At 40.0% G+C, this 13,094-nt stretch overlaps 1 protein-coding gene across 3 annotated transcripts in view; it reads right to left on the minus strand.

Annotated features, from left to right (window-relative positions):
- Positions 1 to 612: 612 nt before the first annotated feature.
- WIPF1 (WAS/WASL interacting protein family member 1) overlaps positions 613 to 13,094 on the minus strand; it is a 114,536-nt gene continuing 102,054 nt past the window's right edge. For all 3 annotated transcript variants that reach the window (XM_090280822.1, XM_090280820.1, XM_090280818.1), the window contains 5 exons: positions 12,336 to 12,545; positions 9,690 to 10,451; positions 5,725 to 5,937; positions 4,613 to 4,726; positions 613 to 1,843 (listed from right to left, as the gene is read on the minus strand). In XM_090280822.1, the coding sequence (XP_090136948.1) occupies positions 1,788 to 1,843; positions 4,613 to 4,726; positions 5,725 to 5,937; positions 9,690 to 10,451; positions 12,336 to 12,545 (1,355 nt within the window). In that variant the 3' untranslated portion in view covers positions 613 to 1,787. The remainder of the gene's footprint in view (positions 1,844 to 4,612; positions 4,727 to 5,724; positions 5,938 to 9,689; positions 10,452 to 12,335; positions 12,546 to 13,094) is intronic.

The following is a 13,094-nucleotide window of genomic DNA, read 5'->3' on the forward strand; positions in this document are numbered from 1 at the left end:
ACAATATATTCAAATGGGTAACATAATTTATTAGACATCCTATTTACTAGAACTCTAAGTTCCTTGCTTTTATATAAGTGAAACAATTATTTATTTTATAAATATGAATGCTTCTTTCAAAATTTTCTTTGGATTGATTTCTTGTTAGCATCTCCCAGTAATACATGAACAATACACAGAAACCACGATACAAAGTTTAAGTAGATATACGTTATACATATGTGGCCATGTGGTTTTAAAAAAATAAGTAATGGTAACTTCAAACATAATCAACTGTATAAAATATCTAAATGGAAATATTCTTTTCCAACTCCATAGCTAGATTTAAAAGTCCCAATAAAGTCTGTAAACAAAATTGTACAAAAAAAAAGGCAAGGCTGGCTCTTCCCTGTGGTCCATTTGGGAGCTTTATTTGCATAGATCTAAGGCAAATGATTCCTTCTCCTGGACAGTTTCAAATTCCCTCCAATTCCAGTAGCAATCTCTTTCTCTCAACCCCATAAGCATCAGATTTAGATTTTTACTTTTGCCCACCAACCCAAATCTGGCCTCTTTATCTGAGCTTATGATTTTCTACCTTCCCTGACTTTCCTCCCTACTACTAAGCCTCCCCACCCTGAGGAGCAGGCTGGGAGGCCACCTCAAATGGGCACAGCAGAAGTGCAGCTGACGGGTGAGCTCCAGCCAGCTGGGTCTGAGCCCGGAAGCCCCAACAGGCTTTCGGTTTCTTTCCAATGGCTTTATTCCACGTGACTGTAAACCCTAGTAGAGCAATTTCTGATCTTGATACTCTGAAGCAACACTTGCATACAGATATTAAGGGAAAAGGGAAAACAAGGGACAAAATCTAAGGTCAGGCTGTCTGCCAGACAAGGTGTTGGGTCCTAACTGTATTTTTAGTTACCTCTTGAATTGCCAAAGCTCATCTTTCACTTTTTGTTTTTTAAACAAGGTTTTGTGCTAGCCTCCGTCTTCTAGACCTGTGCTGTCCAATACGGTAGCCACCAGCCACACGTGGCCATTGAGCCCTTGAAATGTGACTAATCCAAAGAGGGATGTGCTTTAAGTGCAAAACACAAAACCAGATTTTGAAAACTTAGTACCAAACAAAAAATAATGTAAAATACCCCATTAATAATTGTTATTTTAATTGCAGGCCAGATGATACTTTGGATAAAATATATTAAAATTAATTTCACCTATTTCTCCTTTTTTAATGTGGCTATTAGAGATATTTAAATTGTATATGTGGCTCACACTGTATTTCTATTGGACAGCTCTGTCCTAGAGCCTACCTTCGACTGGCAAAGATTATACTCTATAACCACAGAGATTTCATGTGAGCCCTTGCTCAGCAACTTGCTTAGGTGGTCTGTGGTTCATGGAAACAGACAGGAAGCCAAGCATGCAAAAAGGCATGGAAGCACGCAGCTCTCAGGGACTTTAATATTATCCGTAGCAAATTTACAGTGAATGTTTGAATCTGGTTGGTTGAAACCTGGGACACAATTCATCTCTGCCTACTTGCCATAAAAGCTGATCGATACCTGAGCAGCCCACACTGGTGGGCTATAGCTGAAGCAAGCAATAGCTTTGAGAATATAAACAGAATAAAAATCTAGGTGCATTTCTTTATCGGATTCCCACCCCCCACATGTATATTTCCATGTCACCCTCCCTTCTTCCCTACTCCTTATATGAAGGGGACAAGGGGAGGAGGGTGAATAACTCTTGATAGACACAACAGAAGTAGCTCTGAGGCTCGGGTGGAGGAGAGCAGCCAAGGATCACCTTGGGATGGGAGGAAGGGGTGGGGCACCTCTTTCTCTTCGGTTGGATCCACCTTGATGAAAAAAATAGACAAAATATAAATCTTGGTTAGAAAGCTTATGTTCTCACTCTAGAAACAAGATGTTTGCACAGGTATACACAACCCTACACCCTATGACCAGGTTGGAAATAACTGGCACACATGGATGAGAAGAGAGAAGTGAGAAGTGAAGGGAAGAAGCAAGTAAGGATCTCAACAAATATTATTAGAGGATGATCTACCACTGGCTACCGAGTACTTGCATAAAGTTAAGAAAGTTAAAAAATATTGCTTTTCTTCTTAAGAACATAGTATGTGTTTATTATAGGTTTAGAAAAAATAGATGAGTGAAAACAAAACAAAAAATTCACCCATGCTTGCACCACCTAGATAACCAAAAAAACATTATTTGTGTATCTTCTATATATATAAAGTCCCCTTTTGTCTTCCAAAAATTGGATCGTATATAGTCATTTTGAACAGCTTTCAAAGTCATTACTCTTTACACATATAATTATTAATGACACACTGCATTCCATTATATAGGTATACTATAGTTTATTTACCTAACCCCCTTTTGTTGGGCATTTAGGTATCTTCTAATTTCTAAACAATGTGTTTTTTATAGTAACCATCCTAATGGGTGTGAAGTGATCTTTTGTTGTCGCTTTATTTGTATTTCCCTAATGATTAGTGATGATGAACATCTTTTCATGTACTTATTGACCATCTGTAGATCTCCTTCAGAGAAATGTCTATTCAACTATTCAGCCTATTTTAAAAATTGGGTTGTTTTTTGTTGTTGAATTGTAGAAATTCTTTATATATTCTGCATATTAATTCTTATCAGATACATGATTTACAAATGTTTTATCCCATTTCAGGGGTTGCCTTTTCATTCTGTTGATAGTGTTCTTTTAAAAATCATGTTTATTTGTGAGCCATTCAGGTTTAAAATCTATTCGCAATTTTTGAAATTCATTTGTCCCCCACACACTCTTTTGAGGATCTTACCATTGTTAGGCATGGGGCAGGTGCTCTAATGCTTAAGCATGTCTGCCAGGGGCATGTGTCAACTGAGTATGTCTGCTATGGCCACTGCTCTGAGACCCAGGTGGGGTGGCACAACAGATTCCTCAGCAGGCATCTTGACAGCAACCCTAGTACTCCCCCTTAGGGATTTCTGAGATAGAACCCAATCTCTGAGCAAGGAGAGGAGTCGGAGGAAAACACTGGCATTCCATTACCTAGTCTGTTCCTCTTACTGTTCCAACCAAGCCTTTCCTTGGGCAGGCATCTGAGGAAAGACTCATCTGGGTATAAACCAACCATCTGCCACGGGCCTTGACCATCACCTCTCGTACCACAAGTGGTTAGCAAGACAATGGTTGGCCTTGGGCAAAGATTCAATTAGGTGGCACTACTCAGGGCTGTCTGGCTGCCCTACCAGGCTGTGGGCCTAGAGGCCAATGTAGCTACGGGAGTGGAATAAAACCATTTGTTCATACTTCATGTATTTTTTAGAGAGATTATCCATTATCAGTATAAAATATTAAAATGCACAATGCTAGAAATTGAAAGTAAGTCTAAAAAAAGTGTTGGGGGGCAGTGGAAATTAATTCACCGATTTAAGAAATATTTTTAAGTGTCTACCATGTTTCAGGCTCTGTGCCACTCGATGAAGATGCAATAGTGAGCAGGACATAGCCCCAGTCTTCAAACTTCATAAAGTCTTAAAGACAGGAAGATGGGGAGGGAATGTGTTCAGCTATTAAATTAAAATTCTAGAGGGGCTGAAGAGGATGGTTCTGTTACACACACACACACAGGGGTGGGCAAAAGAAAGTGCATTGTACCATTGTGACATTCTTTTGAGTTAATAAAGCTATCACAGTAATCATAACCTACATGTCTTTTTCCATACAAAGAACTATAATTCTTTCTCAGTTCTATACATTTATTGTTGTAAAATATTAGTTTTTCCATTTCCTCTTCTTGTTCACATTCTTTTCCAATAGTGAAAATGTGATTCACTTCTTATGGTAGCATTCCATATATTAGGGGAAAAAAAAAGAAAACCCAGAAACAACCTAAGTCTCCAATAATGGTAAACTAAGTTATTAAATGCTGACTTGATGGAAATTTGTATAATAAAAACCATGTGATAAAATAGGGAGGCATTTATTAAGCAATGTTATATAAATCCCACCACCAAAAAGCTTTACTCCATAATTATAACCATATAAATTAATCAGAATTCAATGGATAAAAATTAGACAAGAATGTGATAAAATGAAAATATCTGTTATGTAGTGAGATTATGGATCCACCTAAAATGTTCATGTAATGCTCTATAAAGCTATAATTATATTTAAAAGATCAAGGCAGTTACAGTAAGTTTTTGTTATAATTAAATAAGATATTTTGCCCAATCTTAAAACTATCAGGAATAAAAAGAAGATGGTTCTTTTTGTGCCATCTTAGGAAGATCGAAATGGGGGAAGAGCCTCTAAACAAGCAAAATGATAAAATTTAATCTACTAGCAACCCAAAAGTATTTTGGGTTTATAATGACACATTAAAGTAATAATTTCTCATATACATTCTGGGTTACTTCCAGTCTCTTCCTTGTTTGTAGAAGGAGAGTTTACCAGAATTTAGATGGCTTCAAATCCAGAAGTGACTTCTCTGAAGTATCCACACTCCAGGAAAGAGGCTTGGATTTCCTACACACCCCTCAGTTGTATATAACCCAGGCTATTCAAGTAGGAATCTCCCAAAAGCCCTTGAAGAAATACTCACTCCGACTTTCATTTCTTGCCAATTTACTGGGATAACTTTTGGTTGTTGGCACATATGGCTCTGGAGGTGGCAAATCAGAAATTGGATGGAAGTAGAATCTGCTTTCCCACTCATCTGAGGGAGAGATAAACAGTATCTTCAGTAACAGACAATCTGCTATGAAGAGATGTAATGAAAGGTACATCATGAAATAGAGAAAACTGAAGAGATCACTTCTAGTGTCACTTTTATGTCTAGAAATTTAGAAAAAAGCTGCAAGTACTAGAAATATCACTGATATTGCACATCAGTAAAATATACTGGTCTGCCAATCAAACCAAAGCCAGATCCAAGTGATTTTAATTAGTGATTAGGACCCAGCCAGTCCCTCTCATGAGCTGAGGGCTAAGGCTTAGGATACCTTTTTTAATTATTTCTCTGACTAGTGGAAGGAATATGGGGGACCCTCTGATACAGAGGCAGGGGTAACCTACTTAACATCTTCAGGCCATCAGGCCTCTTAACTACAGCAAACTGTTTAGAAAGGTAGGTAATAAAGTAAGCTACAAAAAATGGTTCTTTTCAGAATTCTGGTGTCTGTAGAAAGTTAACCAAAATGAGACTCAAACAAGGAACACAGAAACAACCTGCCTTTTTGAAAAGTGGAGGAGGAGGGATTACTATTTTTAATTTGAAATCACTGTGGACCCTAAAATGGTTATAGCAGTGATTTTTCAACAGGTGTGCTGCAAGAATTTTTAAAACATGAAACACCTGATTATTTAGTCAGGGACACTGACCTCTTTTCCCTTAGATTGCCAAATAAAAAAATGACAACAGCCAACACAATAGCAATCTGGTGTGAATGAATCAAAATTAAACCTATTTTTTTATCAGGTCGGCAAAAAAGATATGTTTTGGTGTGCTGCAGAATTTTAGTAATTAGTTTATGTGTGCCATGATATGAAAAAGGTTGAAAATCACTGGGTTACTTAGCTCAGTGCAGTGTGATACCAATGAGGGTCATGCAAAAAAGAAATGTATGTAAACACACAAATAAACACAAACATGTTTCTCACGTAACTGCTGCTCTATAGCTTGTATGTTTCCAAGGAGCTGGGACCACACCTTACCTTCACATGAAGAGTCTTGGAAGCCGTTTCTAATTGATGTTGATGGTGGAGGTGGAGGAGGAACCCCAGCTCCAGGCCGGTCTGGAGGAAGGGGAGGCCGGGGCCCACTCCGTGGACTGTCTACTCCTCCTCTGGACGGCACCTGTGGGGTGGCAGGCAGGGCCCGAGACGTGCTGCCATTTCTGTTTATTGGAGGAGGTGGTGGGAGAGGGCCTGGAGCAAAAGAAAAGGCAAAAATTTAGGGCAGTACTTTATATCCTATATTACTAATATCATGGCCATCACCGACATGCAATTATTGAGTGCCTGATAGACATATGTCCTTTTACTAGAGAATAGGGAGAATGGTGGAGACTTCCTAAGAGATTCAGCCAAGAAAGGAGTAGGCACATATAAACTCAGAAACGCACATATGTATACACAGATGTGAAATGGGTGCATATTGAGAGCTTTGAGATAGTACTGAGATTGGAGATGATACAGTTAAGTTGAGAACAGGTGATTACCTGTTTATACTGACAACTGTATACATACTTAAAACACATTTTAATAACATTTTAAACAGCTATTGAACTAATTACTATGATATACTTATTAAATAAATGCTGTTTTAAAAAAGAATTTTTAAAAGAAGAATAGATAGTTATGAAGTCATTTTAGATCTTCAGAGGGATTACGTTCTTTAAATTCACAGTATTATTGCTATTTCCACAGCATGTTTCTGTAATGCATACAGTTTGTTTCCAGACAGAAGTGGGATCAGGAAACTCAATGTTAGTCATCCTGAGAATAGTAGTTCCTTCTTGGTTCTTCCTCTTTTGGGAGGCAGATTAACACAGGGAGTGACAAATAGCTAATCAATGTGCATGGCTATAAATGCTGGTGCAGGATCCTGACCCTGGGCAGGCTGCTTACCCCATGGAGCTTGATTGCCTATCTACAAATAGCACCAAATTGTCACCTTTCCCACAGCACTGCTGCCAGGAATACTCAGGCAAAAAGCAAATAAAAAGGACTACATAAATATTTGAAACCGCTTATTAAAAAATGCAGTAGTATGGTATAATCAGAGATTTTTAAGTTTCTAGAAAATAATTCAAAGTAAATTCTTTTTGATAATACACAGGAACTTGTCTTGCTTTTACCATTTTCCAAATGCAGAGGCTATTTGGGTCATGAGTAAATAAGAAAGAAAGAAAGAAAGAAAGAAAGAAAGAAAGAAAGAAAGAAAGAAAGAAAGAAAAGAGGAACGTAAGCATTTTTTGCATGTAAACCAAAATGGCCTTAGTAATTATTCCTGATCTTCAGCAGTGTATTCCATTTGCCAGAGGCTGACATTTTATGTAACACAGTATCTTAAATTGCTATAAATATAATCTTTTGTTAACTGCAGATTCAGAATCCAACTAGAGGACCTTAAATGGAATGACTTGCCTATCAGATAGCTGTGCCTGGGAGTCTTGGCTCAGACACTATTGAAGGTAGGAGGCAAGTGTTGCCCTGCTTGGTCTCTCAAGGTGTCTTCAGTGCCTCACCTGGTAGGGTTTATTTATTGCCCCATCTGCTTGTAGGAGTAGATTTATTACAGAGAAGGGAGTCTCTCATGCTGTGGGCTTAACCTCACTGGTACTATCACCACACAACTATCACCCAATGTCAACAAGACTTCCAATATTATTAGGCTTGGTACTACATAACTTGAGCAACTTAATCTTTCTCTCTTTAAATGAATGTTCCTGTTCTTTCTTCTCCAAACTTCCAGCCCCTGCTCCAAACCTGGGCAACCATATTAATATTATTTCCCATAGGCAGCATAATAATAGAAGTGGTCATTTATGTTGGGAAATAAGATAATCAGTATGCGTCCTTACCTCATGTGATTTTTACAACAGCCCTGAAGGATAGAGACAGCAGAAGAAGCCCTGAGGTGTTGGAAAGTCAAAAAGACCTAGTCAGGAAGCTAATGAGAGGAAGAACGAGGATTTTACTACAGGTCTGTCAAATTTGAAAGCCCATTCTCCTGACAATGAAGCTAAGCCATCTCCCAAAATCCAGGTGGCCCAAAATGACCTGTCATATGTTCCTTGTGGGGATATAAATTGGTAGGAATTTTCTAGAGGCCAATTTGGCAGTACCTATAAGTCCATAGTTTACTGTGTATACCCATGACCTAGAAATTCCATTTCTAGGAATTCATCCAAAGGAAATACATAGAGATGTGCCTAAATATTTGACACAAGAATGTATTCCTGCATTATCAGCAACAGCAAAAATCTGGAGATGGCCTATTTGACCAAGTGAGGAATTAAGTAATCAAGGTATTTCGTAGGATTTAATATTACGCAGTCATTAAAAATCAGGTTGTATCATATCAGAAAATGTTAACAAGATATTGTTAAACAAAGAGCAAATTGCCAACCAATATACGTAGTGTGACACTAAGTCTGTAAACATGTATATATATGCACTTTAAAAGCCTGAAAGGATAAATAAAAATGTTATCAATGATTATTTCTGGATGGTGGTGGTGGTGGTAAAATTATAGATGACATTTTTTTTCTTCCTACTTTTCTGTACTTTCTCATTCAATAATAAACAGGTATGATTTATATAATCAAAAGGATCAATAAATGCTATAATCATGTGTCACTGCCTACCCTATTTTTGGGAAGAGTTAATCTGTTGATTCATCTATTTGGTAGAGCCATGCAAACAGCTCCTCAACTCCTTTAAGGGAAAACCCATATCTTTTGGATACAAAGAAAACATTGTGTTTCATTCATCTGACTACTTGTTCTTGTTAATTCACTGAAGAATACTTAATGAGATGGCACATGCCTAGGAACTGGATCAAATGGATCAGTAACTTTCTATATTTGTAGCCAACTCTATGGCAGGACAGTGTGAAGGAGTATTTCTCAAACTTTTCTGTGCATTACAACGTGACATTATAATCCTAATATCCTGATGCCCCATCTGCAACCCAGACCAACAAAACCAGAAACCCTGGGGAAGAACCATCGTTGTTTTTAAAGCTCCCCAGTGATTCCAGCATGGGGTCAAGTTTGAGGACTACTGGTTTTAAGAACAGCTTTTATTAGGTTCCTGAAGTCACAGGGTCAAAGGTCAGTTAACTTTGCAGGGAGGAAAAAATGCCCCATTTCCAAACATCTTGTATGCACAAAGTTAAAATTTAAAAGTAGTTTAGTTTTTCTGACTCCAACAGTAACCATCAATAATTAGTAGAGAAAGTACAAACCCTGGGGAATCTGCACATTTCATTTCATACCCTGCAAGTTATTCCCTCATTCGGTTTCTCAACCCTGGGCAGGGACCACACATGTGCTTCAGCAGGTCCTTCTATGCATGAAATAGCACGCATATTTCCAGTTTATACTTAGCGTTTTTGTGAAGAGGTGGCCTATTCCTTTATCTGATTCTCACGGGATCTATGTTTCAGAGATGCTAGCAAACAGCAAAATGGGCACTAACATTTGTTTTTAACAAGCAGGTAAGCGGCCTGAAAGCTTGACAGATAAAGAGCAAAATGCAGGAGAAGCTCATTAGCTCCTCAATAGCTGCCCTTCTTGTGGGAATAATGGGGCCCTCCTACAGGAGATGGGAATTTATTTCCCCAATTAAGACATCTGAAATCACTTTAGGGAGGCAGGGTTGTAAAATGGTGAGATGGATGATGAAAATTCTAGCCTCTTCTTTATTAACTAGTTTATGATCATCTAAATTGCTTACTCATTCTCCTCATCTCCAAAACACAGAAATATCAGTCCCACTTTCCTCAGAAGTTTACATGAGGTCAGGATGAAATCATAGTGTTCAGTGTCACTACAGATGAAAGCAGTTTGAGGGTTCACTTAAGCTTTTCTGTTGGACTCCGTATATGATCATTAGTGACATCTGGGCAGGCTGAGTTTCAGGGAGACAACTCAGCCCTTGTCTTGCCATACCTGATCTGCCCGGTGGGTCCCTCACTGGAGGAGGGGGTCTCTCACTGGGCGGGGGAGGAAGCGGGCCCGAACGTCCAGGTGAAGGTAAGGGAGGTGCAGACGAAGAGAGGGACAAATTCCGCTGTGGAAGCCTTGGGATTTCGTCACTGCCACTGGACCCTGGAGGCAGGGGCGGCGGGCCAGGCCGGCTGGGGGGCGGCGGCGGAGGTGGGGCCTGCGACAAGGAGGAAGGCCGCGGAGTGGAAGGCACCGGGGGCTTGCTGTTCTGAGGCGGCGGAGGTGGGACAGCTTCCCTGTGGATGGAGGGCCTGTTGCCCATTGGAGGAGGCGGCGGAGGGGGTTTGTCCTCCAAGGCCCTGCCCGGGGTAGGGGGCAGGGGAGGCCTGTTGGAGGATGAGGCTGAGGGGGTCTGCCGGATGGAGCCTCCTCCAAAAGCAGCACCTCGGTTTCCGGGGAAAGGGGGAGGAGTCGGCCCAGGGCCAGGCTGCCTGGGAGCCCCAGGCACTGGTGGGGAACCCCGGTTGTGCAGACTTGATTGAATGGGTCTTGGCGTGTTAGGTACTGGAGGGGGCACGCTATCAGGCTTCGAGCCCACGTCGGGCCTCGGGGGAGGCATTCGGTTCCTCTGGGGCTCCGGGGGTCCACCTCTCTGGCCTGGAGAAGGCACAGGGAACCTCCCAGGGCCACCTGGGGGTGAGAAAGGTTTGGCAGATGTGGCTCTTGCTCCTGGTGGCAAAATTGGGGGTCGGCTTCCTCCAGAATCTGAAGAACAGGGGGAAAAATTCAGTTCAAAAATTAGTAAACTTACAAGAACTTACAGGGAACTAGAGTATATTCCCAACTACTGGAAGTCATTTCCCAGATGCTGTAAAATATAGGTAACTATTATTTATTTAAATCAGGTTTTGTGTGGTCCTTCCTGGAGGAAGAGGAATAGATTACCATCCCTGCTCCCTTGCCCTTGTACCTCTTAGGCTTAAAAAAATAACTTAGCCATGTAAGGTGAAAAGATTAGTTGTCCCAGTATAAATCTTCATATAGAAGGGGTTACCTAATCTCTTTGATGAGATATTTCCAAGAGAAGGTGAAAAAGCACAATGGGAGAATTATGATTGAAATAAGAAGGAACTAAGAGAAAAAAAAACTGTCAAAGTTTAATTGAAAGTGTTGATCCCAGGGAATGGTCTTAATCTGCAAAGAAGTAAACAACTACACTTTAGGCAACAGACCAGCAGGTGCAAAGGCCCTGAGGTAGGAATGAGCTTCAAATGAAACAATAAAAAACCAAGGCCTGTGTGCCTGGGGCACAGTGAGCATGACCATCCTGGGAAATGGAGCCTGAGGGGCCTGGTCATAAAGAGCCTTGCAGGCCAGAAGCAGTTCAGATTTTATCCAAGGCACAAGAACAGACATTTGGATGGATTTATACATTTATGGAGTAATGTGAACTCCAGAATTTATTTTTACTTTAGTATTAGGAAAAAGATGTATTGTCTTTGACTGTGTAGTATGTTTCTATGTCCCCAACTTGTAGTAAGTTATATTTTCCAAGTTCAGATTAAAACTGCAGTTACTACATTACATGGATAGGATCCATTACGTGGATAGTATATTATGAATACATATACTTCTGGTATACCATTTTATGCACCAACTTAAATTCCATCTTCATTTTATTACTTTACTTCCAGTTACTTTTTGTCTTAATTTCTTCATTTTTTGTTGAAATCCTAAATGTATGCATTTGCCAACTATCTCAAATCCTTTTGGTGGGTTTTAAATAAATAAATTTAAATTTGAATGCAGGTCTGGCATGATAGAATCTCTCATATTATTGAGTCTCTTTCTCATTTTGACCATCCAATGCTAAAACAGTCAGCTAAACCTGAGGATTCAGTGATTTTATCTTCATATCAATGTGAGAATTTCATACTTTTCCCAGTAGACATCTTAAAAGATCATAGAATTAGAAATAAAATTCTAAAAGTTCTATGGTACAATTTCTTGAGCTTCTGCAATAGTCCAGAGAGCATCTCATGTCCTCTGTAAGTTTTTTATTTTGGCACGACTAGGTTCAACTTTCCTCTCTGCCTTCAGGTTCATAGGCAGTCCTGTGGGACTCATTTCCTTGGTTCCCTGCAGAGAAGACTAAGAGTCATAGGCCCTGAATTGCCAAATGTCTGTCATGCAAAACACCTTTTTGGATTTAGTGAGATATGTAATTATATTCCATATGACATGCTCCATCGTGTGTGTGAAAAGTGGCTCACAAGTATTTACTATAGTAGACAGCTGGGTCAGGCTACCTCACAAAGAAAGCTGAATTTGCCAGGTCACCAGGCAGGGTTTCCAGGGGTGGCAAGTTCCATTTGTTCCTTTTTTTTTCTTCCCACCCTAGCTCACCCTTTAGAAAAGTACAAAAAGTACAATTACCCCAAGGACACTAGGCAAATATATAACAGCTTAATGGAGCTGCCTGATACTGATTTAACTTTTAAAAGATAATAAATAGTCTCTCTAATAAAAATGTTAACATTTCAAGCATTCTAAAATGTTTTAAAGAGCACAGTGTCTAAGAGGGGACGCCAAGCCCCCAAACCACCAAACTGGTCTTCAGGAACTGAGAGAGAAGGAAACTCTCCTTACCATTATCCCTGTTGGCTGTGGATCTCAGCTTTGGCATTCCAGCCTGGAACAGTCCTCCCAAACCAGGTGGTCCACCTCCTACAAAGCTGCCACCGCCACCGCCACCACCAACGCCACTGCCACCACCTCCACCTCCGCTGCCACCTCCTCCGCCAAATCCACCACCTCCACCAAAGCCACCACTGCCACCAGTACTGGTTCCTTTAGGTTCTGCAGAGGAAGAGAACACCGTCTTTACACAGGTTTGAAAACACTACCAGCATACTTCACCAGTCCTAGCCCAAGTAAATAGTAACAATAAAACCTGGACCTATGGTAGACAACTGGAATTTCATTAACATACAGGATAAGTAAGGACTCACCTACCCTAACCAGAAAAGGAGGGGATTCTTTCCTCTTTTGGGCAGTCATGGGCCCAGTGGTGGAAGAAGTGATGATAGGTGGCAATTGCTACCCCGCTTGGCTAGCTGCTATATGAGTTGGTAAATATAAGGATCTTTAAACAAAGAAAGTCTCAAGGGAGGGGAAAATGCGATAAAAGACGAGAAGAAAGGAAATAGTAAAAATAAAAACAAAAAAACCTCCTAATTTTACTCCTTGGAAATAACTACTTCTTTAGTATATTTTTTCCCTGCCAGTATCTTTTCTTTCTTTCCTTTTTTTCCTTAAAATTAAGACTAAAATTCACTGGCAGTTTTCAGCCTGCTTTTTTTCACTTAACACTTTATTAGTAGTATTTCCCATGCCATTAAATAATCT

This window comes from Furipterus horrens, unplaced genomic scaffold (genome assembly GCF_987537825.1).
Source record: "Furipterus horrens unplaced genomic scaffold, mFurHor1.1.pri manual_scaffold_1, whole genome shotgun sequence".
Lineage (NCBI taxonomy): Eukaryota > Metazoa > Chordata > Mammalia > Chiroptera > Furipteridae > Furipterus > Furipterus horrens.